The sequence below is a fragment of the Xiphophorus maculatus genome, chromosome 14 (assembly GCF_002775205.1).
Source record: "Xiphophorus maculatus strain JP 163 A chromosome 14, X_maculatus-5.0-male, whole genome shotgun sequence".
NCBI lineage: Eukaryota > Metazoa > Chordata > Actinopteri > Cyprinodontiformes > Poeciliidae > Xiphophorus > Xiphophorus maculatus.
The window spans coordinates 25,331,985-25,358,440 of NC_036456.1; the positions used below are offsets into that span (position 1 = coordinate 25,331,985).

General features: G+C 37.4%; 1 protein-coding gene across 1 annotated transcript in view; it reads right to left on the bottom strand.

Moving 5' to 3' along the window:
* Nucleotides 1–2,810: 2,810 nt before the first annotated feature.
* The window catches only part of stk26 (serine/threonine kinase 26), a 33,213-nt gene continuing 9,567 nt past the window's right edge, over nt 2,811–26,456 (bottom strand). Inside the window, exons 2-12 of the mRNA XM_005809415.2 lie at nt 15,784–15,852; nt 15,475–15,636; nt 13,880–13,936; nt 13,179–13,287; nt 12,111–12,268; nt 7,529–7,714; nt 6,383–6,525; nt 6,201–6,297; nt 5,989–6,051; nt 5,040–5,167; nt 2,811–4,720 (exon numbers count right to left, since the gene is read on the bottom strand). Of these exons, the coding sequence (XP_005809472.2) occupies nt 4,705–4,720; nt 5,040–5,167; nt 5,989–6,051; nt 6,201–6,297; nt 6,383–6,525; nt 7,529–7,714; nt 12,111–12,268; nt 13,179–13,287; nt 13,880–13,936; nt 15,475–15,636; nt 15,784–15,852 (1,188 nt within the window). The 3' untranslated portion in view covers nt 2,811–4,704. The remainder of the gene's footprint in view (nt 4,721–5,039; nt 5,168–5,988; nt 6,052–6,200; nt 6,298–6,382; nt 6,526–7,528; nt 7,715–12,110; nt 12,269–13,178; nt 13,288–13,879; nt 13,937–15,474; nt 15,637–15,783; nt 15,853–26,456) is intronic.

Consider the following 26,456-nt stretch of genomic DNA (forward strand, 5'->3'; position numbering starts at 1 on the left):
CCGTCACTCCACCAGTCGACCCCTTCGCCCAAGTTCAGATCGTCCTCCGTGTCTTTAATGGAGGAGACGAGGGCGCATCGACAAGCTCAAAGGCTAGCGGGGGTCTACGCCAACCGCTCACGACGCCGGCCCAACCCGCAGCCACACCCAGACGCTGCTCAGCAGCTGGTTCTCCTCTACCCAAACTCCCCCGCCTACCAGTACCACCCCGTCCTCCCTTCGTTTCCCTTCGTTGCGCCCTCACCTCTAAACCGACACCACTACTTGTCCGACTATGTCACCATTTCCTCACTGGAGCGTTTCCCACATGTAGCGAGGCGAGACTATATGCCAATGGATGCTGGCGTCTCGCGGCCGGCTTTCTACCCCTTATCCCACGATTCGCCATCAGTATCGCCAATTAGGAGGAACTTTCGCCCTTGTGGATCAGGGGGTCTTGGACTGGCTCGGGTCTACCAAACAGGAAGCAATGGAGGGAGGCTACTGGGTGTTGGACACACGGAGGGGGGGCATTACAGTGACGACTCCAACTTCTTGCCTGGGTTACCTCGCCGCGTTGCCAGCCAACCGGATGTTAAGTTTCATCTATCCAGGAGCGCAAACCCGACCTTTAATCCTGCCTCTGAGTTCAGACCCCTGGGTTACTATCCTCACCTTACACGACCCTCCAGACCCACTTACCTCCCGCTCAACTCTTCGCCGCTGCCTGATCGGCCCGCCTCCATGTGCATGATCGGCGGTGCCGCAGGAAGCTACAGCAACTCCGATCCAGAGGTTTTCTACCCCTACTACTGCCCACCTCATCAGCTGGGGAAGATGGTGGGGTCCGCCGGGTTGGCCAGGATGAGGTTTTCCTCCGGAAGTCTTCAGCTGGATGAGGAGGATGAGGAGGAGGAAGAGGGTGTTGCTAAAAAGGAATCCAAGGTTGAGGTTGAACAGGACAAGAAAGAGACCAGCGAAGGAGAGAAGGCAAAAACCCAAGCAAAGGTCACGAAAGTCTCTCTCTGAAATGAGAAACTTTTGCGTTCCCTCGCAATACTGTACTTATCAGTAATGCAGTATAATTGAATACTGCATGCCTTTCTTGGGCTGCACAGTGGCGCAGTTGGTAGCACTGTTGCCTTGTAGCAAGAAGGTCCTGGGTTCGATTCCCGGGGTCTTTCTGCATGGAGTTTGCATGTTCCCCCTGTGCATCTAAATTCCTCAATAACCTAGGGGTGAGTGTGTGTGTGAATGGTTCTTTGGTTCTGTGGTGAATGGTTCTGTATGTCTTTGCGTTGCCCTGCGACAGACTGGCGACCTGTCCAGGGTCCAGCTACGTTCCGGGCCTCTCGCCCGGAACGTAGCTGGAGATAGGCACCAGCAACGTTCCCGACCCCATTAGGGACAAGGGTGAACAGAAAATGGATGGATGGATGGAAGCCTTTTTTACAGCGGCCACCGTAAGAAAGGCTTACAGTATTCAATTATAACTGATAAGTACAGTTTTGCGAGGGAACGCAAAAGTATTGCGAGGGAACGCAAAAGAAAAAAATTCCCCATGTCCCCTAGGGGGCTCCGTAGTTTACATCCGTAACTGCCATGATTTTTAATGACTTATCGCGTGAACTAGCGTATTCACGCGTGATTTTAACATTAGCTGAATGTAGACAAAGATTTGCGCTCATTTGTAATGGAAACGCAGCTAATAAATGTGATAAACGTTAAGGTGGAAACAAAATGCAGCGTTGCCTTGTTTAGTAACACTTAGAAACGACTGATGTTTAGTAAATGTTTGATTCAATATATTCAATAATTAAGTAAAGGCTCGAGTTTTGATTTTCTTTCCCCTTTGCTCACATCAATGTTGATTACAGTTGTGATGAATCTGGGTTCTAACTGTGGTCTAGTGGTTTGTAGCTGATTCAAGGAGTTAACAATTTTCAAGATCAAGTTATTTAACGTCAGTTTATAAAAATATAAAAAGAGAATCTGGAGACAGATTAAAGTTAAGTATCTATGCTGCAACAGTCAACAAGAAGAAATCCTTGATGGTTGCTTCAATTACGTTTGTTTCTCTTCAGACTGGTAAATTTCACAGTATTGATGTCTGTGGTTTTTGCAATATGAGGCAGAATCCCAAAGTTGAAACTATTAGGGTGGGCATATTGTTTTAAAACATAAAAATAATTTTATATTTTTAATTTGCTTGGCAATAAATTAAACATGCAGAATTTAAATTAAACAAAGTCTATTTTGTCTTTACAAATAGTGGATATTTCCTGAGGTTTTAGGGAATTTTTCTTTATTTGGACTTTCTGTCTCAGAGATAAAAATAACATCTAATTACCAAGTTTAACAGAGGAAGAAGAGACATTAACAAGGGTAAAACTCCAAGTGAATAATTATTTCTTCATTAATATCATTACTGTGACCCCCAAATAATATTGAATACACAAATATGAGTGGTATTTTTTTTAACATAATTTATGTGTCCCAAAAATGGATACCTACTGGTCATAAAAATAACCGTGGTTGTATATTATATTACATTTTGGATTCAGGTAAATTTGACTTTCATGAATCCAAAATTCTGTCAGCAATCTTAAAACATAAAAAGTAAAAACCCATCAATGGTATTAAGACAGTCAAGACACTTTATAAACCTTTAAAGTAAAAAGAGGTGAAAGGTATTTTTTTCAATCAAGCTTAAATATTTATTCATAAAACTCTAAAGTCCTGCTACAAAAAAAGTCTGTTACTGTAAAATCTTACATCTGTAATTTTACATTTCCCCCTTTAACAAACTTTGTTAAATCCCTTATGATATATATATATATATATATAAAAAGACAAAACAAATTTACAGAGACCAAGTCTTATAGTGTCTTTGGTACAAACAGTCAGTAATTTGTTTAATTACAGTTCCCTGGATTCATTTGAGGCAATGGAAACAAATAATATTTGTTGTGGCCAGTTATGCAAAATTTTGTGGATTGTAATTTCTACCAATTTAGTTTTTTTCTATGGGCAGTTAGAAAATATTTAAGTAAGTTTAGAACCAAAATTTGTAATTAACTTTTATATTTGGAATTGTTTAGATTACGTTGGTAATTGTTAAACCCTCCCATTAATTTGCGTAATTAAGAACACACCGGGTGCTTGGTGGAGGTCTATTCTTTTACTAAATAGCGGTATTTTTTCAAGAAATAAAGAATATATATCTTTACAAAACAATCAAGTCAGAAGTGCGTGCAAATCAAACCACCTGTTATCACCCACGGCCTTTGTTGGAGTTTTTGGTTTTGGAATATAGAAGGCCGCGACAATATTTAACAGAATGCAGAAGTTTCTTAACAATATAACTTTCTGAATTTGTGTATTTACTTTACTTTACTGAAAGTCTGACTTTCCACGACTATGGAAGATGTTTCTTTCTGAATAACTTGCTGAATAACAAAACAAGGAAAGTTTTACAGCAAATAATTATTTTACAACCTGAAGCGCAAACAAAAAAAACACAAAACAAAAGAAAAACCAATTGGAAGTTGTATCTACTTATTTTTACTTTATTTACAATACCATATTTACTAGTTAGCTTCAGAGGCTAATCTAGCAAACTGGTTAGCAAGCCACTAGCTGCCTAGCTTGGCTAGTTTGTGTTGGCTCCCAAAACAACTGGATTTTTAACCCTAATACGTTTTTTAAATATGATGTCCCTGGACATGAAACTTGTAAAGCGTTTGACATTTTTTGTAGAATTAGCTTTGGTATTTTTTGTGTATTTTTCTTTAACTTTGCTTTCGTTCTTTCTTTTTGGACAGTTTCTGCTGTAAACAATAGGATCCAAGAGGCCAAATAAAATGAAGCAATAATGTTTTAGAATATTTTCAAACATGCCTGCGTTTGCTGATTTACCAGTTAGCTTGAGAGGCTACATTAGCTGGCTAGCATGTAGCTAGCTGCCTAGCTCAGCTAGTTTCTGTTAGCTCCCAAAAATAACTGGATTTTTAACCCTGATAGGTTTTTTTAAACTGGATTCTCCCTGGGAAAGGAGGACATAATATTAACACATTTCTAAATTCATACAATTAAATTGCAAGTTTACGTTCTTCAAAGTTTCGGACAGCTCCAATGACAAAATGATCGCAATTGTGGGTAATTTTGACTTTGACTGAACTTTAGTTTGGGGAACCATAATTAAACAACCTTACAGAGAACTCAAAACAAATTTATTATTGGCATAAAATCTGTCTCAAGTGCTACTGAACAAACATACAGACATTTACAAACTTAAAGCAAGTCATGAAACAAAAACAGAAGCTACCACTGCTGATGGACAAAAACCTTCATCAGTGTTGTATTTCTAGGAGTTTTGTTGAAACTGAAATCAATGAAAAAAGTTAAACTAGAAAATTATATAAACAAAAAGTAAGGCACATGGTGTTTTTTTCCCATTAATCTGCATATTTCTATCAAATAACAATATCTGTATTTCAAATTAAACTGGAAGAGGGAAAACGTCCTTAACCAGCAGCAGTAAATATATAAAACATAGTGTATATATTACATTATTAGTGTGTGATGAGACGTTTGTGTACAGAGAGGAGACATCGCACCGCAAATCTCCTCTGTTTTCATCATCCAGCAGCGTCACCCTACAGGGAGACAGTCTCTTCCTAATTTCCTTTTATTTATCCGCTCATCCATCCATCCATCCACTTATCAGTTTGTTGTATATCTGTAACAGAAAGATTTCATAGTTTTAATAATTTGGAGTACTTCAACTCTAAAGAGAGTCCAATTGTTCCTCCTAAGCAGTGACATAACCACATTTGAACACTTTATATACTCAAACAAAATTTTGATGGCAAGAAATTCCAGGTTTTTGTTGCTTGAGTATAAAGTATTTTGAGTATTTTTAAATTTTGGTAGAGAACCTTCTGCAGACCACAAAATGAAGAAGACAATTTAATCATACACGCCTAAACAAAAAGCTAAATTAGCAAAATTAATAAATAAGGAAATCTATTAAGTAATGATGAAGGTATTTTTGGTACCTTGCAATGATGTGCGTGACCATCCTGTCTGTGATGCCCGGACAAACTTTTTCAGCCACCTGAATGTTTCTCTCCAGCTCTTCGATAGCCTGTCGTTGCTCAGAGTGCTCCTTGTGCTGCAGCTTCAACTGCACAAGACAAAAGAGACACTTTAGTGTTTACATTTGGACTAAGATAAAAATATTCTGTCGCTGCCACTGTTTTTAACTTTCTCTACATTAAATAAAATATGAGTTAGCTTGACAACTGCCGGCAGGTAGCTAGTTGGCTAGTGTCAGTTAGCTCCCAACAGTAACTGGAAATCATAACCCTGACAAATGTCTGAGGAAAAACTTGAACATTATGTTTAGTTTCGATTTTGGTTACATTACATAACTTGCTAGCTAGCTCAAGAGGCTACATTAGCAAAGTGGTTAGCAAGTTGCCTAGCTCAGCTAATTTCAAGTAGCTTCCCAAAAATAATCAGAAATATAGACGATGATAAGTTTTTAAAAATGAAATTTAGAGAAAATCTGACCGGTCAAAAACAACCAATCAGAGCAAGGATGCAGGTCTTAGCGCTATCAGCTATGTAGTCGCTGATAAATGTGCTACTGGTGGAGAAACAACAGGAAAACTGCTCATCTGTTGTCATCAGTTGCCATGCTAACTAGCCTTAGTATTAATAACAGACTGTATTAGCTGTAAGGGGGAAAAGAGAGGGAGCAAAGGAGGTTGAGCAGCATCACACAAGATTGTGATTGACAGTGCTAAGACCCGCCTCTTGGCTCTGATTGGTTGTTTTCAGTTAGCAGAGGAGTTCAGTTTTTTTTAGATTATCCGTCTCATAGCATACCGTTACGACATAGTGACAGTTTCCACAAATATGCAAAAAAAAAAAAAAGAAAAAGTTTTTTATCAAAGTTAAATAGACCAGCTTTAAAGTTGTACCAACCGAATTTATACAAACCTCAGAGAAGATGGGAGAGATGAGTGTGGACAAACTGGAAGGTTTACTCAGCTGATCCTGGGTCTGCAGAGATGAAAACAAAAGAAAAACAGAACAGTTCATCCACTAAAAACTGAACTGTTTAAACTGATAGAAAACTTAAAATATTGTAAGACTCTTTTTTTCTTATAAATCAATAAAGCGAACTGCTGAATACGGTGAAGTAAGCAGACCGTTCCATTGAGAACCTTCCTGTCTTCAGGCTTCTTCTTGCGAACCGTAGTGAACGACCACGCAGGTGACTCGTTGTTCTCCTTATTACTGGATTCACTGCACATGAAAACAAACAAAGTCTTCCTGAGTTGTTCCAGCTCCCAGCTTTAGCAGCAGTGATGTTTCTGTCTGCAGTGCTCACCTGTCCGAGTCGTCGGAGCTGCTGTCGCTGTGTCCCTCCTCCCTCCACCGCCTGTACCTGTCGATCAGCTCGCTGAGGTAGGACGTCTTCTTGCAATGTTTAACGATGAACTTGTGTTTAAGCAGCTCTTTGGCTGTGGGACGCTGCGTGGGAAAACAGCAAACTTTAATAAAAGCTTTGCTTCAATTTAGAGAGGAATAAATATTACTAAAAACAAAAAAAATATCAAATTTCTTTCATTTTATGACTATGAAGGACAAAATAAACTAATTTATCAGGCGTTTTTTGAGGATTATCAGAGATATTACATGTTTAAACCACTAGATGGCAGCAGATTTCAACTCAAATTACACAAAAGAAGGAAGTTGTACCATTATCAGTTAATGCAAAAAATTAAAAAACACATTTACCTTAAATGTTCACTGAAAGTTTTTATATTGTACATTATTTACTCACACATCTGTATATTTTAATTACAACAAAGTATTAGGACAATAATAACAAAAAAAGTAAAGAAAAAAATACAATTGTGAGAATAAAGTCATAAAACCACAAGACAAAAGTCTTAATATTACAGGATTAATGTTGTAATATTACTTTGTTTTGATATTATTTCAACTTTAGTTGAGTTTATTCTTATATTACAACTTTATTCTCATGTTATTTTACTAATACTATGACTTTACACCCATAATATTATGATTACATTTTTGTAAGACTATGTTCTTGTAATATTATGACTTTACTCTCATATTTGTATGACTATTCTAATAATATTATGACTTTACTATGGTAAAAAAAAAAATTCTGGTAGTTTTATTACTTCATTTTGTAATATTCTGACTTTTTTCTGGTAATTTTATGACTATTTTTATAATATTACTTGTTTAAATTTTCTTAGCATGGCTTTAATACCCTGTTATATTTAATAAACACATATATGAACATAATGTTTTTTTAATTATACTTAAAGCACTGATTTTATTAACTTAACTTATGATTTTATTTCCAGCTAATTATTTGATGTAAAATAACCCTAAACATGGCCACTAAATCTATTTTGTTCCACTCTAATAGTTGAGACGGGACCTTAAACGCTGATAAGAAGCAAAACATTTGTAAATATTAAATATGTGTGTGACTTACGAAGGACGGGTCCTTGTTGAGGCAGGACTCTGTGAAATCTTTGAAGCTCTTTGAGAAATCTCCGGTCAGAGTCGGAGGAGGAGATTTGGGGATGTGGAAGAGAACTCTCATTGGATGCATGTCGGAGTTCGGAGGCTCTCCTTTGGCGAGTTCGATGGCGGTGATGCCCAGAGACCAAATGTCCGCCTGCAGGGAGACGCAGAGTTCGGTTTGTTACGCCATGATGCTTCATTCAGAGTTCACAGAAAGAAAAAACTTAAAATCTAAAACGTTAAATTTATGGCAAATATTTCTACAGCAGGAGGTTTTTAAAGAAGTAATCTGCAAAAATATTAACTGGAAGGAAGGAAGAGCCAAAAGAGAGAAGGAAAGGAAGCAAACAATGAGCATAACGAGGTAGGAAAGAAGGTAGGAAGGACGAAAAGAAAGACGCAAAACAGAAAGGAAGGCTGGACAAAAGGAAGGAGAGAATAAGGAAAGGAACAAAGGGAGGAGACAATAAGGAAAGGAAGAAAAATGAGAGAACAGAAGAAAAGAAGGCAGAAAAGAAGAATAGTATAACAGCAATGTAGTTATGGCACAATGGAAGAAGAAAGGAAGGTAAAACAAAGGGAGATGAAAGGAAAACAACTAAAAATTGACAAGAAGAAGATTGAAGGGCAGAAAGAAAAGAATAAGTACTAGAATAAAAAAAGAAAGAAAGAAAGAAAGAAAGACAGAAAGAAGGAAGGACAACAAACGAGGAAATGGAGAAAACAGGAAATGCAAATATGTTTCTATGCTCTTCACGTCTTTTTCCAAATTAAAACTCAATTTCAGACTTTGTTGCTGAACAGGAACCATAACCGGTTCACCAAATGCAAAACTTAATTACAGCACAAACACACGTCCACTCCTGTAAAAATAAAAAAACAACTGCAGCATTTACTTCTTAGATTTCACGCCTTCTCGTCTTGCTTCGACAGCAGGTGAGAAACACACACCATCACACACACCATCACACACACCGGCGAACTGATCCAGGGTCACGTTACTGCAGGTCGCTCGGTTACTGTCTGATTCAACCGTCTGTCGGCTCTGTTACGACCAAACACGCCCACCATATGGCGGCGTGTCGTATGGAACACCAAACATGTTCAAACCCGGTTAAAACTAGTTAATGGTAACAAAACAACAAAAACTGAGAAATATTGTCGTTAACTGAAATTTAAAAAATGCAGAAAAACTGTAATCAGAAATATATTGTGCGTTTATAGCACTGAAGAATACAGAAATTATAGATGTAGTACAGTCGTTTTTGTATTCATCCATTTATTAGCCTTTCAAACTCATGTGAAGTAAGATTTTTTTCCTCACACAAGCATTTAACATCAGCTGTCGGCAAATTACGGCGCTCCAGACTCTACATTCACAAAATGGCGGGAGCAAAAGTCTGGAGAACACAATAATTTAATATATACTTTTAAATGTTGAGTATTTATTAAACATAATCACAATACTTTAATCTTTTTGAACTCTGCACCTAAAAATTGACCAAAGTATAAAAAGACTAAAACTAGTACCATAACTAACAAAAACAATACAATATTTAACTAATAAAAACTAGCAAGCGCGTTCTAAAAACTAAAACTAACTGAATTAGACAAAATGAACTCAAAACTAAAATTTAAACACCTTCAGAAAATACTTCAGTTTTTTCTCTGTCTGGACATGAACGCATTTTATTTTTGTTGAGATTTATGCTTGAAAGCAGCTGAGAACCAGACAGACCAGAAACCAAACAGCTAGATACACATTAGCTAATAATTAGTGAGCGTTTGGATGAAAAACAACATGAAGTTAATGCTAAACTAAACATTAGATTCTTCCTCCAGCTTCATACTGAGTAGAAAAAAAACCTCAAAGCTGTAGGGAAAAAAAACCACTAACCATTTTTTTATTTACAAAACATCTGGTGTTATAAATGTTTTATGACTAGCGTAGCTCCGCCAACATGTTCTCATGTCGCAATTTTCCCCTTTAGAGTGCAAGAAAATAACAATAAGAGAGTTAGAACCAGCCAAATAAAATCCCAAAACCAACTTTGTACTTTGAGTTTAATGAAGCAGCCTGAATTTCAATCAGGTATGTCAACAACAAGCCTCAAGCAGGAAATCAGCCGACTTACTGAACCTCCAGACACCTCTAGAGCTTTAGGAAGTGGGAGAAATCAGAGGTAAGCAAAATACTGGGATTGTTACATATAAATATTGCTTTAATTTACAGAAAATAGTCTGGAAAAACATAAAATATCTAGTAAACAGCAGTTGTGTGGATGAAAATGCCTCAAGGTCGACCAAGGAGACTGGTTTAGATGATAGAGGGCAGATTAAAAAAAACATCTTTGAATGTAGAACATGTTGAACCTCGATGACCACAACAGGCGGCCTATTCACTCAGGATTACTTTTGTTATTTTGCCTTTGCGTAAAACTACAACTCTGACACAAGATGAAGCTTCTTGCAGGCACGCCCTCAGAAAGTTAAATCTGAGCAGAAAGAGTTTCGCTCCTTCTTGTTCTGACAGCTCAAGTTTTACAGAACAGCGAATTGCCAAACTACCTGGTATTTCAGCAAGTTGCAGTTTGTCTCCCTGTGCTTTGGGAAGTAAACAACTTTGCTCTAATCAACACAGAAATACAGCAAAAGTATAAAGCAAAAATAACAATAGTAAAAAAGCCCTGAGATTTGGACAATTTAATGAGTCTGGCAAAAAGTTCCTGAAAAGTTTCTTCAGATATTAAACTACTCTTATCCCGTCTTTAAACTACGATTATTTTAGAAAGTGAGAGCAACAAAATACCACACTACTCTTTAGACCAGAGGTTCCTAAACTAGTACATTATCTTCATTATCTTTCACAAACTCAGACTACAAAATATGTAAAAAACAATACATTGAATTTTAGAATTGTTTTTTTAAAAAACTTTTATTCATTATTAAAAAATTATTACATTAATTTAGCACAAATTTTGCATTGTACCTTCTGATTTCAGTTGACAATGAGTTCTGTGTTGGAAAATCTTTTATACTGACGTCGTAATACATTAGCAGATAAAATTTGCCACCACAGTCCCCTCTTTTGATAAAAAAAAATACATACTACTTTTATATTAAACCCAGAAAATTTTATTTAATCTCCACAGTTTAGGTTTTTTGCAGCAGAATCCTCCTTCGGGCTTTTTCCATTTCTAGCTTAAGGAGCAAAGCAACTTGCAAATTTAACTGGCAGCCAATCAGAAACACAAATGTGGCAAATGACGTTTTCCTGACAATAAATGTGATTTCTATCTTCTATCTCCATCTTCAGTAAGTTATTTTAACTTATATTTTGAAAAGCATGTTACATTTATAATTTAGAAATGTGTTGGACTCCATTTGTTTTTCAAGCAACACCACTTCAGACATCAGGTTAGGCATAGAAAACACACAGACAGCAGGAGATGATTATCCACACACACACACTCTCTCACACACACCCAGGTGGATTTGCCTGGTTTGGACACACCCTCTGCAGACGTCATTCTGCTTTGTAAAGCCATTATTAAACCAATATTTACCCTGCTATTCAGCAGAACCAGATTGTTTGAGGCCAGTTGGTGGATTTCATCCCAAGATGGACCTACTGTTGTGAAAATGTTTGAGTCAGCCGGACTCTGCGAGGGAATCCCAGTGAACAGGGGAGCCTCTTTGTGGGTCAAAGGATTTGGACTGGGGGGTCAGTACTTTCAACCATATGCAAATAAAACTGCAAACGCTTCGGAAATAATGCAAAACGTCCTCAGGGAACTGCACACAGCAGCAGATTCGCATGGCAGCAGTTACCACGGCAACAAGCAAACTAAGTGGAAAAAGAAAACAGGAAGTGCCCTCAAAGACGAAGTTTATTTATAGGGCACACCTACAAAAAAAAAAAAAAAGAAAAAGCTCAAAAACTTTGTTTGGGCTGAAGAGACGAAACGCTGCGTCACAGATTCAAATGAACTTCCTGGTCGGTGCAAAAACGTTAACAAGGCGACAGTGTGAGGTGAACAATCAGCTTCTGATTTCACACAGAAGTTACGCAAATAGCCTTCTGCTGAAACTACTGAATACTGGAGGCACTGCTACGACATTTTGTTTCCCAGCAGTAAGATTGGATTTTATTTACTTTATTTAAAACACTTTATTTGAAGGGGTCTGCATAAGACTGACATAACACCTGTCATGAACAGGAAGGAGTCTTCATGAATGTTTATGACCGTTGCCATGAACAGTCATTTGGTAAATAATAATTCTTTTAAAGCAAAGTTGTGTTAAAAGTTGCATTAAAGGTGTGAACTTTGCATTATTTGGTAAATAATGACTTTTAAAGCAAAGTTGCATTAAAATTTGCATTAAAAGTGTAATTTACCAAATGAAACTTCATGACCAAACATTTACAAAGACTGCTTCACATTTATGACAGTTTCATGTCAGTCTTATGCACAAGCCTTCAAATAAAGTGTTACAAAAAAAATGAAAACAAACGCAACACTGAGACGATGAAGGTTTCGGTATCTGACCTTTGAGTCGTATGCGGACTGCTGGATGACCTCCGGCGCCATCCAGAACGGCGTTCCCACAAACGTTTCCCTCTTGATCTGCGTGTCGGTCAGCTGACCGGCCACGCCGAAGTCGGCCAGCTTCACCTCGCCGTGTTCGGACAGCAAGACGTTAGCAGCTGCAGAGAAACGTCAGTCAGTTTGTTTTGTTTTTTTAATCAAAACTTGCTTTAATATGGAGGTTCTCTGAGTAAACCTTTCAAATGTTTGCAATAAATTGTCAACAAAAACTAGGAAAACCCAAAAGCTGAAAGCCAGTACAGTACATGTTACTGTCAACAAGGACTAAACCGAATTTTGGAAATCCAATAAGAAGTGTCACAGTAACAAATTCCCAGAAGTTATCGCAATAAACAATAATATTGTTGTTTTGACACCATTTTCAAGTAATATAATTCTAATACAATAATAAAAGAACACATTCTCAAAGATCGATAAAATTTTAATTCTAATGAACATCCAACAATGGAACTGGAAGACTTTTTAAATATCCAACATAAATAAAGAAAACAACAAATAAAATTAATTATGAAGTCTCTGTAATAAAAAAAGTCCTTCAGAAAATGGGCTTGTTGAGACTTTAGTCATCCAGTTTTTGGCTGAAAAACAATAAATTATCCAAACGGAAATTATAAACCTTGTTATGCGATTAATTGATTTATTGATAATTGCCACAGGTCACTGAAGAACATAATATCTCTTAAGAACTTCACAAAATAAACATATTTTATTTACCTTTAACTTGTTGCGAATTGGACTTAATTTTCTATCATTTTAATAAATCATTCTTTCTCTGTTTAGGATTTCTGTTTTATTTTATTTGTTTTATTACATATTGAGTTTTTATGCTGTGTTTATGCGCCATCTGCAATAAATAAATATACTTCAGTCGGAGCTTCTTTGTTCTTTAGAAGCTAAGCTAAGAAAGCATCAGTTAATCCGATCTCATTTTATCTCCTATAATATGAGAACCGTTAGCCACGAAGTGTCGTGTTTAATAAATCTCTAAGTGTTTAACTCCATCCAGACCTTTGATGTCTCTGTGGATCTTCTTCTCCGAGTGAAGGTAGTCGAGTCCCTTCAGGATCTCCTTCAGCATGGTGGCAATCTGCGCCTCGTCAAACGGACCGGCCTTCAGCTGCACCGACACAAACAGACAAGATGGCTGAACGTCCAACACCGTCAGCTGTGTCGACTTAAAGGCCCTTTTGCTTTCCCTCCAGGAAAACTGCTGCTTTCTCAGAATTCTGGCTTTAACCATCTGAGATCAAAAGTCAGAATTCCAAGAAAGAAAAGTGAGAATTCTGAAAAAAAGTGAAAATTCTGAGAATTCTGAGGTTTTTCTCAAAATCCAAAAGTCTGAATTCTGAGGAAAAAAAAAAGTCAGGATTCTCATCTTCTCATTTTAATCCCAGAACAAAAGGAGAAAATGTCAGAATCATCTCCAGTTTTTATTTAAATATCCCTGGCAGCATTTTTTATTTAGAGCTTTAATTTGAAAAATCTTACAAAAGCCACAAACATCCAACATATTTTCCGGTTTTGAGTCACTTTTAACAGGTTGTGCTTTACTTAGACATATTTAATTTTAAGCAGAATGCTTTGTGCGTAGTAGAAAACAGAAACAGTTACAAAACATAATAAGAAAAACTATTTTTGGTTTTATAAAAGTTAAAAAGCCTGATTATATTCTATAAACAACTCTGTCTGAAGTTTGTCTGCAGACTCACCAAATCCAGGGCTGAACCTCCACCAAGATACTCCATGATGATCCACAGTTTACTGCCCTGAACACAAGTTCAATAAATACTGAGTCATCTAAAAAACTTAGAATATCATCAGTTATTTCCAGTATTTTAGTAATTTATAAAAAGAACAAAAACAAAAGAAATTACACCAAGAGTTATTTTCGTTTCAGTTCATGTTGACAGTCATTGGCACATTCTACAAGGAAGATAAAACATAAAAGCTTATTGCTAAAGTATCCAGGCATATAAACTGAAAACTGAGTGGAAGGAAAAAGTGTAACATAAAAAGAATTCATCAAATCCAATTTCCAAGAGTCTACCATTTGCCCCGGAGGACAAAATTGGCAAATGTAAACCACTGGTGGGTCACAAAATTCACAAAATTAAAAATGCAAAAATTAGTTAGTTGTGTTCTTTTTTGTTGTTGTTGTTTTACCTGCTCAATATTAGATCTTTTTCAAAATGAAATTTGTATATCATTCCAAAATATAAAAAAGACCATTAGACAACAGAAAACTTCCAGACTTTTGGTGTCATTAATTGTTTTCTATTTCGCTGGCCAAATTTTCTACCATTCTCATCATAAGACTGTGTTTCTCTTATTAATCTATCTTCCATATGTGTTTCTGTGCTTATCCAGTCCTTCAAACTTAAACTGCTTTCAACTATTCATGTACCAAAAAGTTCCCATTCTTATGAAAAAATGTGCTATAACTCTAGATAATTTCATCTTTTATACTTTTTGTAATATTTTAACTTTTATGCAATTTTTAGTTCCGTGGAAATGCATCGAAAGTCTTCAGAATTTTACAAAATTTAGCAAAAACTTTCTACTTTAACCATCTACTACTGTTCCCTACTTCAACCTAGAAACTCCCTTAAACTTTGAAACAAGTCACAAGACGTCTGGCTATCTTCAAATGACTCAGTTTTCTGATATCTCTTACTATTTCTCTAAAATCACGATTTAGGTTCTATGAAGATTCTCGGCCGTTTTCAGTTTTCCAATGTAATCCAATGGCGGAATTCTCAACTGACAGAGTGCGCACGCTTCTTCAAATTTGACTAATTTTTCCCAAACAAAATGCTGCTGTTCGTACATATTTCGCTCTACAGAAATAATTTATGCATCAAAACGTTGCAAGAGGCGTCTGCTTTGAGGAAATATGAGCGCTTCTGCTGTAAGTCTTATGGTTTTCTTTCAAACACGTCCGGAGCGCAGGAATGTCACCCCTCTTCCTCCGTTGGGCTCCATATAAAATATTTTAATCTCCGTCTCTTTCTTCGGTTCTTTCTCTTCAGCAGATCCTGGTGCTTCTTTCACCAGATTAGCGTTCTCACGACCGTTTCACAAGGAACAGCACTTTTTCTGTTTGTTCTAAATGTTGGGGGAAACCAGCAGCAGCCATTATCTGAGCTAAAACATTCCTTCCATGTTTCCCTTCAGCCGCTCTGCTTCCCGTCAAACAGCTTTTCCCACTTCCATCACCGGCCGCTGACTGTAACTCCTGCAGATTTCCTTCAAGCTCAGACCCAAACCTGCGTGGCTGAGTGAAAACACAGCGATGTTTTATTACCTTCAGGAAGGAGCCGAAGTACTTGGTGATGTAGGGACTGTCGCACTGGCTGAGCACCGTGATCTCCTGCTGGATGTCCTCGATCTCATCTTCTGCCTCCTCCAGGTCGATGGTCTTGATGGCAACGACTTTCTGAGTTTGATTGTCGATACCTTTGAACACCTGGAGGGGAAAATGAAGAGAAGTGGGCGTGAAAACTAAAACTGCAGAAAGTGCTGTGGCAAGTACTGAACTGTAAATAGGAAAAACTATTAACTAAGATAAAAAGAAAAAAAAAAAAACTGAAGAGTGTTTGAAAAGCAGACCCACCTCTCCAAAGGATCCCTTTCCGATTCGATCCAGTTTAGTGAACAGCGCCTCTGGATCAATCTGGGAACTCTGAGAAGAGAAAAAACACAAACCAATAGGTTAAAATATTAAATCTCTGCTGAAAAAATGGGTTCCAGTTATCTAAACAACCTGCATGCAGATCAGACTGGCTTTCCAGCACAAAGGAGCGTTATCAGAGATCCTTCCTCCCAGCAGCTGTTCCACTTTAGAACCATCACCAATCCCAACAAAACCAATAATCTACATCTCTGCTGGTATTGCACAGGTTTTATTTATTTTAAATAATACTTCTGTTGTTATTGCACACCTGCTTTTATTTTTCACATGTAAAATAGTGGCAAGCTAATTATTTTGCTCTTGATTATGTATGCACACGTTTTCTCTTGTCCTTCTGGTTACTTGTTTTCTTTATTTGACATAAATGCAAAAATATATATTATAAATAATGCAGAAAAACAAATGCACATTAAGAAATTGAAAAAGAAATTATCCCCATACAGAGTTGCACAACTCTTGGATTTGAGTGCATACACCATTTCTGAAAGCTACACAGTATTTATTAATGTTATAATTTTAGTTGGGTAGTATAATATTATCCTAAATCTTTTGTTTTTGTATATATTTTTAACGCTTTTTGATTATTTGTGTGAACCTATATGCCACGATTCTGCTGTTACACCTGAATTTGCCTAATGTGGGATGAACATTGAGTTTCACTTCCAAGCAAACTCAATGTTTATCTATGGTGTACATATTTTCAAGTAAATTTTTTATTTGTGAATTTGTTACTTTTAATTTATCTCTGAGGTAATACAGCCTTTTACATCTCCGATGTTTAAATTGACGATTGAAGTGTAAAAAGGAGCAAAAGAAGGAAAGCATTTTTTTTTTCTGCAGCATAAACAACAACAACAACAACAACAAGCTAAATGTTTTTTTCTCATAACCTTCAACCAGTTTCAACATGTGAGTTTTTCCAGCACAAACCACTCGGAGTTGTCGCACACAAAAAGCCATAAAAACACAGAAGGAAATAAGTGTGACAGTTAAAAGATAACAGGAACTGAACACACAGCTGTCCGACCACACACACACACACACACACCACTTATCTCTAAGGAATAATACTCATTTCCCAACAACAGCTGCAGGGTTTTTCGTCAAAGTGTTGCACTTTATCTTCCACATATGAGACCCTAAACAGTTTCTAAGGGCCTTTTAACAACCAGCGTTTGTTTACGTTGATCCAAATCATTTCATGAGGAAACTTTTTCCGATGCTTCAGTTTCCTTTCACACAGAGAAAACTCGCAAGTGAGCCAAAGGCGGTCACGATAAACCTCGCGAGGACGCTCAGCCTGCTTATTGGCCAGATGCGTTTGGGGCGGAGCTATAAGACGTAAATACATGAAGACGCCACGTTCCGTTCTAGCAGAGAATATGCAAAACGTTGATATATTTACCTTGAAATTTGCACAGGGATTTACGCTTTAAGAAAAAGACGCATCGTCTTTGTTTATTAGTTTGTCTGTTTAAATCAGTGATGCCCAGAGTCGGTCCTGGAGGGCCGACATCCTGCATGTTTTAGTTCCGGTTTAACGCACCTGGATCCAATGATGGCTCATTAGAGGCCCAAGAAGAACATTGACTTGCTGAAAAGGTTCTTACTAACCATGAAGGATGCCGGCCCTCCAGGACCGACTTTGGGCAGCCCTGGTTTACACTCAATGCAACGCACACCTAGCAACGGGCCTAGCAACGGGAAACTCCTTAGGTCCAAGCTTGAAGCATAAACTTGCGCTGTAAAAATAATAATAATATATATTTTTATGTTTATAATTTGGGCATTTGATCATAAAAATGCCATCAGGTACAGCTACAACTTTTCTTTTTCTCATGATTAGATGATTTTGGTGATTTTATGGTTAAAAATGATGCTGGAGTCAGTGTTTTACTGTAAAACAACATTTTTTAACTTAAAGAAAATAACGTTTTTCCTAAAAAGAACATGAATACAACCTATAAAATGAATGTACAAATGACTGTTTTCACCGACTGATTTATTTTCGACAACTTCGCATCAAATCAACAGTTTATTATTTTATAGTTTATGGATGTTCCCTTTCAATTTTACTGTTTATCACTGTTAAATAAATGGATATTTTTTTACAGTGTTTGATTGCCGGCGGGTCACATTCACACTGAATCTAATCCAAACGGTTGTTTTGGTCTGACTGCTGTGTTTACATCTAAACAAACCAAAACGGGAAACAAGCCAGAGTTGGTTTTAAATAGACTAAACACATCAAGTGTGAAAATGCCCACTGAACTAATTATTACACTCAACCGTTTATCTCAAAATAAACACCGGTGTTGTACAACTAAACAGAAAGTACAGTGTTATTACTGCTGGCAGAGTTAAGGCAGAGAAATTGAGTTGAATTGAAATTAAAGTGAATGCTTTCGTTTGAAATGATATTATCTGAACTGATACTGGATGCAAACTGAAGCAAAATATGATCAAACTAAAACGAGTTTACAAATCTTACAAAGTATTTTTGTCCAGTTTCTAGTGCAAATATCTGAATATAGATAAAATAAAACTAACTTACAAGTAACTGTTCAGCAAGAAATAGGAATAATTCCTCAATATTGATGAAACAGATTATTTCTGAATAAAAAAAATGTCTCATAAGTGAAATAATCTGCCAGTGGAACTAGTACTATTTTAAAACTTAAGCAGTTGTTTACTTAAAACAACTGTTTTTATTTATTATAAGTTAGTTTTATCTTATTTCAAGTGTATTAAGGTGCTAAAACTATAAAGCAGACCAAAAATATTTGGAATCATTTTGTGTTTTTGCAGTGTACGGTTAAAAAGCAACAAATGTTGAGAAAATTTATGTACACTTTTGATTTTGAAGATATTAATAAATAAATCTGGCATTATTTCTCTGTCTAGTCTGGAATTTAACAAACAGAAATAATTTTGTTCATCCTAACCAACCTAACACAAAATAAGTTTAGCCTGACTTAACTTCAGACGGTGAGAAAAAAATGCGTTTTTCTTTATTTATGTACGTAAACTTCGAGATTCAACTGTGCGTAAGCCTTATTTTTTCTACATTCAAAAAGAAAATAAACAGGTTAGAAATAAACACCCTTTACTCTGGACTCTTATTTTAAGTCGCTGTCTATCAGAAGCAAACCTGCAGATCAAAATCCACCTGCAGAAGAAAAGAAAACCTCTGGAGGTCCAACTATGAGCTCAGTAAAGCTCACATGTACAGTGTTGAGGATTCATTTAGTCTGCAGATACGCTCGGGGCTGTCTGCGTCTGGAATCGGTGCATTCTGCAGCTGTGGTGGAAGTTTCCTCCATGTTTTCTGCCAGCAGAGCTCCTGGTTTATCCACACATGAGAATCAGCAGAAAGCTCCGCTGGATTCAGGTCAAAGCTCAGAGATCAGCTTTAAGACTCGGGCTTTATCCTCAATTTAAGAAAATCTTTACACACGGCCTGATGGAGAGGTTTTAGTTCTGTCTCCTCTCCCTCATTTGAGTTATAATTAGCCAGTACAATTTACTGTAATATATAACTTGTCAACGACAAACAGAAGTTATTGAGATAAATGATAATGTTATTTTGGCCCAAACACTAAACCTGAAGAGTTTTGTCATCCAGTTTTTGGTACAAAGATAAAAACAATAAATCATGAAAATGGAAATGATTGAGCACGTCTTAATTTATCATGCGATTAATTGATTTATTGATTATTGTGACAAGCCTTATACGAGTCTGAAAATAAAAACAGCTATCCCAAGATTCAAATAGAGGTTAAGTTTCTTATAAAACATTTTTTATTTTATCATTTGGTGTATTTAAACATCTTTGCTACAATTTGTCTGTTTCCTCAGTAACAGCTTTAGGGCTTTCTGAAGTCTGAGGGAGTTAAAATATCTTGTAAAATTTGGATTGTTCCTTATTTTAAAAGCCAGTAATGCGGCTCCAACAAAAGAAAAAAACTCACATTTTACCCCCAGACGTCTGGAACTGGTGACAGAATATTTAATAAACAGCCTCACAGAAGCGTATGATATTCCTGTGATGCTGCATGAGTTTCCGCCTGGTGCTATAAAAAGCGCCGCGCAGCAGCCACAGCGCTGCCACACCCTCAGAGCAAACACAGAAGCTGTATTTGGTACTTTCAGCCCGGAGCGACGGGTCCAAAATAAAGACGCCAGATCCACGACCGAACAATAAAACGCTCACAACAGTCAGATTAAAATAAAGAGCTAGCTCATGACGATTCAGCAAGTTTACCAGGATGTGACGCTCACAGCCGCTGAGGCAGAATGGGAAGAATGGGACTCGTTAAGTTCTGGATTGTTTTAGGCAAGATGAACAAAATGGAAATAATTTATTGTTGTATATCTGTGCAAACTGACAAAATGGTTCTGAACGGCAGACGACAAAACTAAAGTTCTGCCCAGAGAGGCTCAAAAACCAAGGAGATGTTTGGTCCGTCTGTCCATCCATCCTTCATCCATCCATCTATTTATCCATCCCTCCTTCCTTCATCTGTCCATCCATCCTTCATCCATCCCTCCTTCCTTCATCTGTCCATCCATCCTTCATCCATCCCTCCTTCCTTCATCCATCCATCATCTGTTCATCCATCCATCTGTTCATCCATCCTTAATCTGTCCATCCCTCCTTCATCTGTTCATCCATCCATCCTTAATCTGTCCATTCATCCTTCATCTGTCCATCCATCCATCCATCCATCATCTGTTCATCCATCCATCTGTTCATCCATCCTTAATCTGTCCATCCCTCCTTCATCTGTTCATCCATCCATCCTTAATCTGTCCATTCATCCTTCATCTGTCCATCCATCCATCCATCCATCATCTGTTCATCCATCCATCTGTTCATCCATCCTTAATCTGTCCATCCCTCCTTCATCTGTTCATCCATCCATCCTTAATCTGTCCATTCATCCTTCATCTGTCCATCCATCCATCCATCCATCATCTGTTCATCCATCCATCTGTTCATCCATCCTTAATCTGTCCATCCCTCCTTCATCTGTTCATCCATTCATCCTTAATCTGTCCATTCATCCTTCATCTGTCCATCCATCCATCCCTCCTTCATCTGTTCATCCATCCATCTTTAATCTGTCCATCCATCATCCCTCCATCCTTCATCAATCTATCATCCATCCTTTAATCTGTCCATTCCTCCTTCATCTGTTCATCCATCCATCTTTAATCAGTCCATCCATCCATCCATCCATCTATCCCTCCCTCCCTCCCTCCCTCCCTCCTTCATCTCTCCATCCAACCATCCTTCAATTTGTCCATCCATCTTTGAACCATCCGTCTGTTTTGTACTTATTAATTGTGACGGAAACCAGTTGTTTGTGTTTTAGTTTGAATTATTCTGACATTTCACCAACTAAAAATAATATCTCTACAGTAAAATAAAGAAAAAGCAACAGTAATTAATTGTTACGGTAATTACAGCCAGTGTTATACTGTAAACATATTGTACTTAGCTTCACTAAAACCTCATGATTACTTCCAAACACAAATCAAACAGAGTCCATCTTTGTGTATTCGTGTCCAATTATTTGTGAGAAACGACAACCAGCTGGTTGTTTCATAACTCACTCCAGGCCATAACAAAGTACTGAAACCAGCTGATCACATATCATTTATGAGATAATAAACAACAACTAATGCTTAAAAATCTGACAGCCCCTAGTTTGAGTACAGACAGATATGCAAAAGACTGTGTGGATTTGGTTGTAGCATAAAACCTACAAAATACTGAAAAGTTACAGTAATCCAGTAGAATCTATCCTAAAATATATTCCCAAACCGATGCCTGGTCTGTGTTTTCATATTGATTTGTTCGGCCAAGACTGAATCAACAATGGACAAATTGAAGAACTAAACTAAATGTCCTCAAAACAAAGAGAATCAGTTCATTTTCACTTTTATTTTCCTTTTCGGAGCCACTTGGCCGTGGTAAATAAAAGGTGTTTATAATGTAAACTGAACAAAAATGAAAAACAGAAAACCAGGAAACTGCGCAGTCACAGGAAGTGATTTTTAAATGGAAACCTGAGGTAACACTTTGACCTTTCAACATCAGTTTAGCACAAGAACAACACGTTGACAGGACCAGGAAGTTGTCAGCCATTGACTCTGGTTTTTGAGCAAAGTTTCTGTAGAGTCCTGCAGAACCTTTAAAGCACAGCATCTTCCTCAGTTCCAGTTAATGCTTCACTGCAGGTCTGGTCAGACTGGGAATTTTAATGGCATTTTATCACTCAGACATTCAGCAGCAGCAACAACAACAGATGTCAGTCATTTAAGTCCCAGATTCAAAAACATAGCTCACATTTCAGCAAACACAAGTTTCTCAGATGTGTTTAAACGCCCTTACTCAAAACAAGTTTACTGTAAATTGGCAGGTAGTTGGTTTACTGGTACTGATCCAACATGGACCAGTAAATACTGGTGAACATCTGTCGTTCTCCTTGATGGTCTGTTTTATTGAGAGTATTTAAGTGGGTCTGAGTATTTACAAATGTTTTAGAGTCTTACAGGGACCTAGTGGGTAGTGTTGAAAGTGTAGAGGGCTGAACATTAATACGCTATTTTATAGAAATGTGACCCAGTCTTAGTATATCTGCAGGGAAATTTCCAGCAAAACTCCATCCAGATGTTTTAAGGGGGATCATTTATGCAAAATTCACACTTGTTGAACTTCCATTTGGGTCTCTACTACTTCAGAAACACTTAAAAAACACCTAGTTGTTTTTTGGTAACAAATTAATGCCTTTTTGGTGTTTGGAAAATGAGCAGTTTCTATAAGCAGGCACTTCCCATTGCCTAGCAACCCCAGCGGCATTCCGCCCGTCACCTAGCAACCCAAGCTGAGTTTCAGCACGTTTGGTTAGCTGGTTTTTACCGAAGTACAATGGCTGCTGGAAATGACAAGAGTTTTCTTGTTGACTTACCATCCAGAAATCACTTTCTGCATTTTTGTTGGTTGTGCAGGAAGTTCCACTTTTGCTTTTCAAAGATGTACAGTTGTATAACTGAATACTTCTCATGTGTAAAGTTTTTTATCCATGTAAAGTTGAATTGGGCAGCGTGGCCAGTGGCAGCTTATTTGGATTTAAAGTGACAAGAGGCTTTGAGCTCATTCTGAAAGAAGCTCAAAATAGGCAGAGCTAATCTCATCATCTAAGATTAATTTTGTGCAAAAAAATATATTGAACATGTTTTGAATCGCCCATAGACCAACCTGTTCAAGGAAGTATAATAGCTCACCTATTAGACAGACAAGTGGTCAGTACTGTCAACCATCAGGAAAAAGATCCTCTGAGCTGATGCGTTGAATCTGAACTATTTGGCAAAACTCCAGGCATCATGTCAAAGGAATGCCAGGTATTGCTGGTCGCAAGCAGAACGTATCAGCAATTACAGCCATGCTACTGCAACCTGAATTCACCACTCGGCTTCAAACGGCTTGGCTTCTTCTACAGGCTTCAACAGGAAGTAGTTCACTGACTAATGTTGAGGAATCCTATGAATGCTTGATGAAACTAAAACACCCAAGCTTACTTTCACAAGGCAGGACTTGATGCTTAATTCCAATGTTTTGCTAAAATCAGATTTTTTATTTGAGGTACTAATTTTATCCTACTGGAGTTCTCTGTTTATGACACGTGATTTCGTCTAGGGATCAATTCAACAGTTTTTTCAGCAACCGAAAAATATTGTTGCAAATCTTAACAAGATGAGATTAATAGCAACAGAGTTTTGTTGAGCATCAACTGCAACTTCTGTAAAGAAATCTGTTTAGATGCCAGTCTGTGCCAACAGTGGTGGGATTGTGATCAGTGGAACAGATCATAATTTCATAATTATGATTTTTTTTCCTGGCATTGTTTACATCTAGTCTGGCTTCTTCTGGTGCGGAATTATGATGCATGTCTCACGTCAATGACGTAAAAGTTGGATAAAATGCGATATGACGGTTCTGACTGCAGATTATTTTTTACTGAGATTAGTGCAGAAACTGAAATATTTGACTAGTGATTCTCTGGTGGCGCCTCGACTTTTTTGTGACCAAAAGAAACTTCAGCTCTATTAATAGTTTCATTAATAAGTTATTAATCAGAATTATTAATATTTACATGAGTCAATCATTGATGCAATCCTTGTTGCACAACGGTCTCTAAACACAGATAACACCAACTCCAGCATATGGTTGATTTATTACTGTTACATAAAGTAGCGTGACTGAATCGTATTTTCATATCTAATGATTTATTATGTGCTCTTACGAAACCAAAATTAGAAAAAAAACGATAGTTCGAACAGCAAAAGGAATAATCCAAACCAAACTGCCAGTTTTCGGGGTTTGATGGTCATTTCAAAACCTGCCACTAAAATTGGGTGATTTGTTTCAAAATTGGTTTATAATATTTCAAATGCCAACTCTGCTTTCCAATAATTCGACAGAAGGAATTTGAAGGAACCAAAATTTTATTGAATTCAAAATAAACACATCAAGTTGTAGATAATTGGAAGAAACCTAAAAGATAAATAAATTATTGAATATTATGGTGTTTTTTTGGACATTGGGTAGTTTAAAGTTGAGGATTTTGGCTCTCTGCTGGTTTGGATGAAGCCACTCTTGTTTGACAAGGTTCTAATAATCCTCAAAGCTACTTTACTTAGTTAAACATCAGTGTCAAACATAGCTGTTTGTCCAGGTATGACAACAGAAGAAGTGAGAAAGCTAAGACAAAAGTTTTACAGCTGAAAGTTGGTTCCAGAGGTCAGTGATCCCTGCCCGCCCCATCAAACACGAAGCTCCTGGGGAAACCATTTGTACCGGAGAGTAACGGAGCGAGAAAGACCCACGTTTTCACCAGCGTTCAAATATCTGCACAAAAAGCTCTGTGTGCGTCGGGGGCCAGAGGTCACAGCTGCTAAAAGAGGAAATCCAAACAGCGCTCAGAAAAATGACCTTTGCGGAGCGACATCATGTGAAACCTCACTGACATGATGACACAATGTGCCGAGTCATCCTGCATGACGAACTTCCCAAAAAGGTTTTTATTCATTCAAAGAGAAATTCGTCAGTAAATTATTCAAAACACTGAACTAAATGTTGCACAGAAATATCTGCTTGGTGGCAGTTTGGATATAAGACGCCAAGGCTGTTAGGGTTAGTAATGGATTTTATTTGCTTGTTGGTTTAAAGTCGATGAAAGTAAGCTTTTATATTAAATAATAAGCTAAAAAGTATACATTTTTACTCTAAATATGTGAAATTACAACATTTGAAAAATAAAAGCGTAGTTCTGGCTCATGCAAATCCAAAACATGTTTCCATTCACCTCAATATTTAAGCTTAAGCACCACATGTTGCATTTGAAACATGTACCAGACGTCTTGGTTCAGATTTGTGGAGACAACCAGACGGTTTACTAATTCAGACGGAAAAGCAGAAGTCAGATCAGACAATATGAACAATAATAGACTGCTGGATGACCGGTAAAAACTGTTATGTTTGTCTCCGTTTCAAAGCCTCCAAGTGACACATTATGACAGGTAAACATGTGATCTTAAAGTAAAATGTGCTGTGCACATTCTTGAAGCCTCAGGTAAGATATAAGAATCCTGCCACAAATAAAAACACTTTTACTTTGCATTCACACCAGCCCTGTTTAGCCCGCTTTAATCAAACTAAATTTCTAAAACATTTGGTTTGTTTGGGGGAGCCATGAATGCAAAATCAAACTCTAAAAATCCAACTCTGGTCCGTCTACATACTGAGGTCTTAGTTCAATTAAGGTGAATTCTGGTGGTTCGAATGTAAATGTGAACGCCAAGCAGACCGAAGACCACTCCAAAAGCAGGAAGTGCACTGCAGCGCACAGCATTCTGGGTAAATACAACCAAAACAAACATGAGTCTTCAACTTGTGAGAGAAATGACTTGTTTTCTTTAACCAGAAACATAAAATAAATGCTACAACCTCTATAATCCATCTTTGTTTACATTTTGTGAAGAAGGGAGTTGCTTCTTCTGAGATGTTTTTTTTGCAGTGCCACCACAAAACACCATAAAACTCTTGAGAAAGAAACTTTTGTTTATGTATGTATTTAAAAATACACAGTAAACAAAAAATACTATTCAACTCAATCATGAACAAGTGATTTACTATTCTGACTGCTTAAACATCCAGATGTCACATCTCACGTCGCTGTAATCCTGAACGCTGTAAGGACGCCAGAACCAACAGTTTGGATTCAGGAACGACTCCCAGTGGAGTCGCTGCTCCTCCGTCCAACACAGCAGCTACTTGTGCCGTCATGTGGTTCTACTTTAAACTGGGAGAACTGAAGAGCCGCATCTAAAAATGGTTCCCCAGCATCTGATTCAGCCCACAGAAAAACTGACTCACCCACCATAATCAAAACTTGCCGGCAGCTGCTGATAATTTCTCACCCAGGAAGTCAGAAAACTCTGCTCCCTTTAGAGTTTCGGTTTGGCGGAGCCTGTGATTATGTATGCGATGATTAGTAGAGGAGTGTGCAGGAGAGAAGAACACTCCC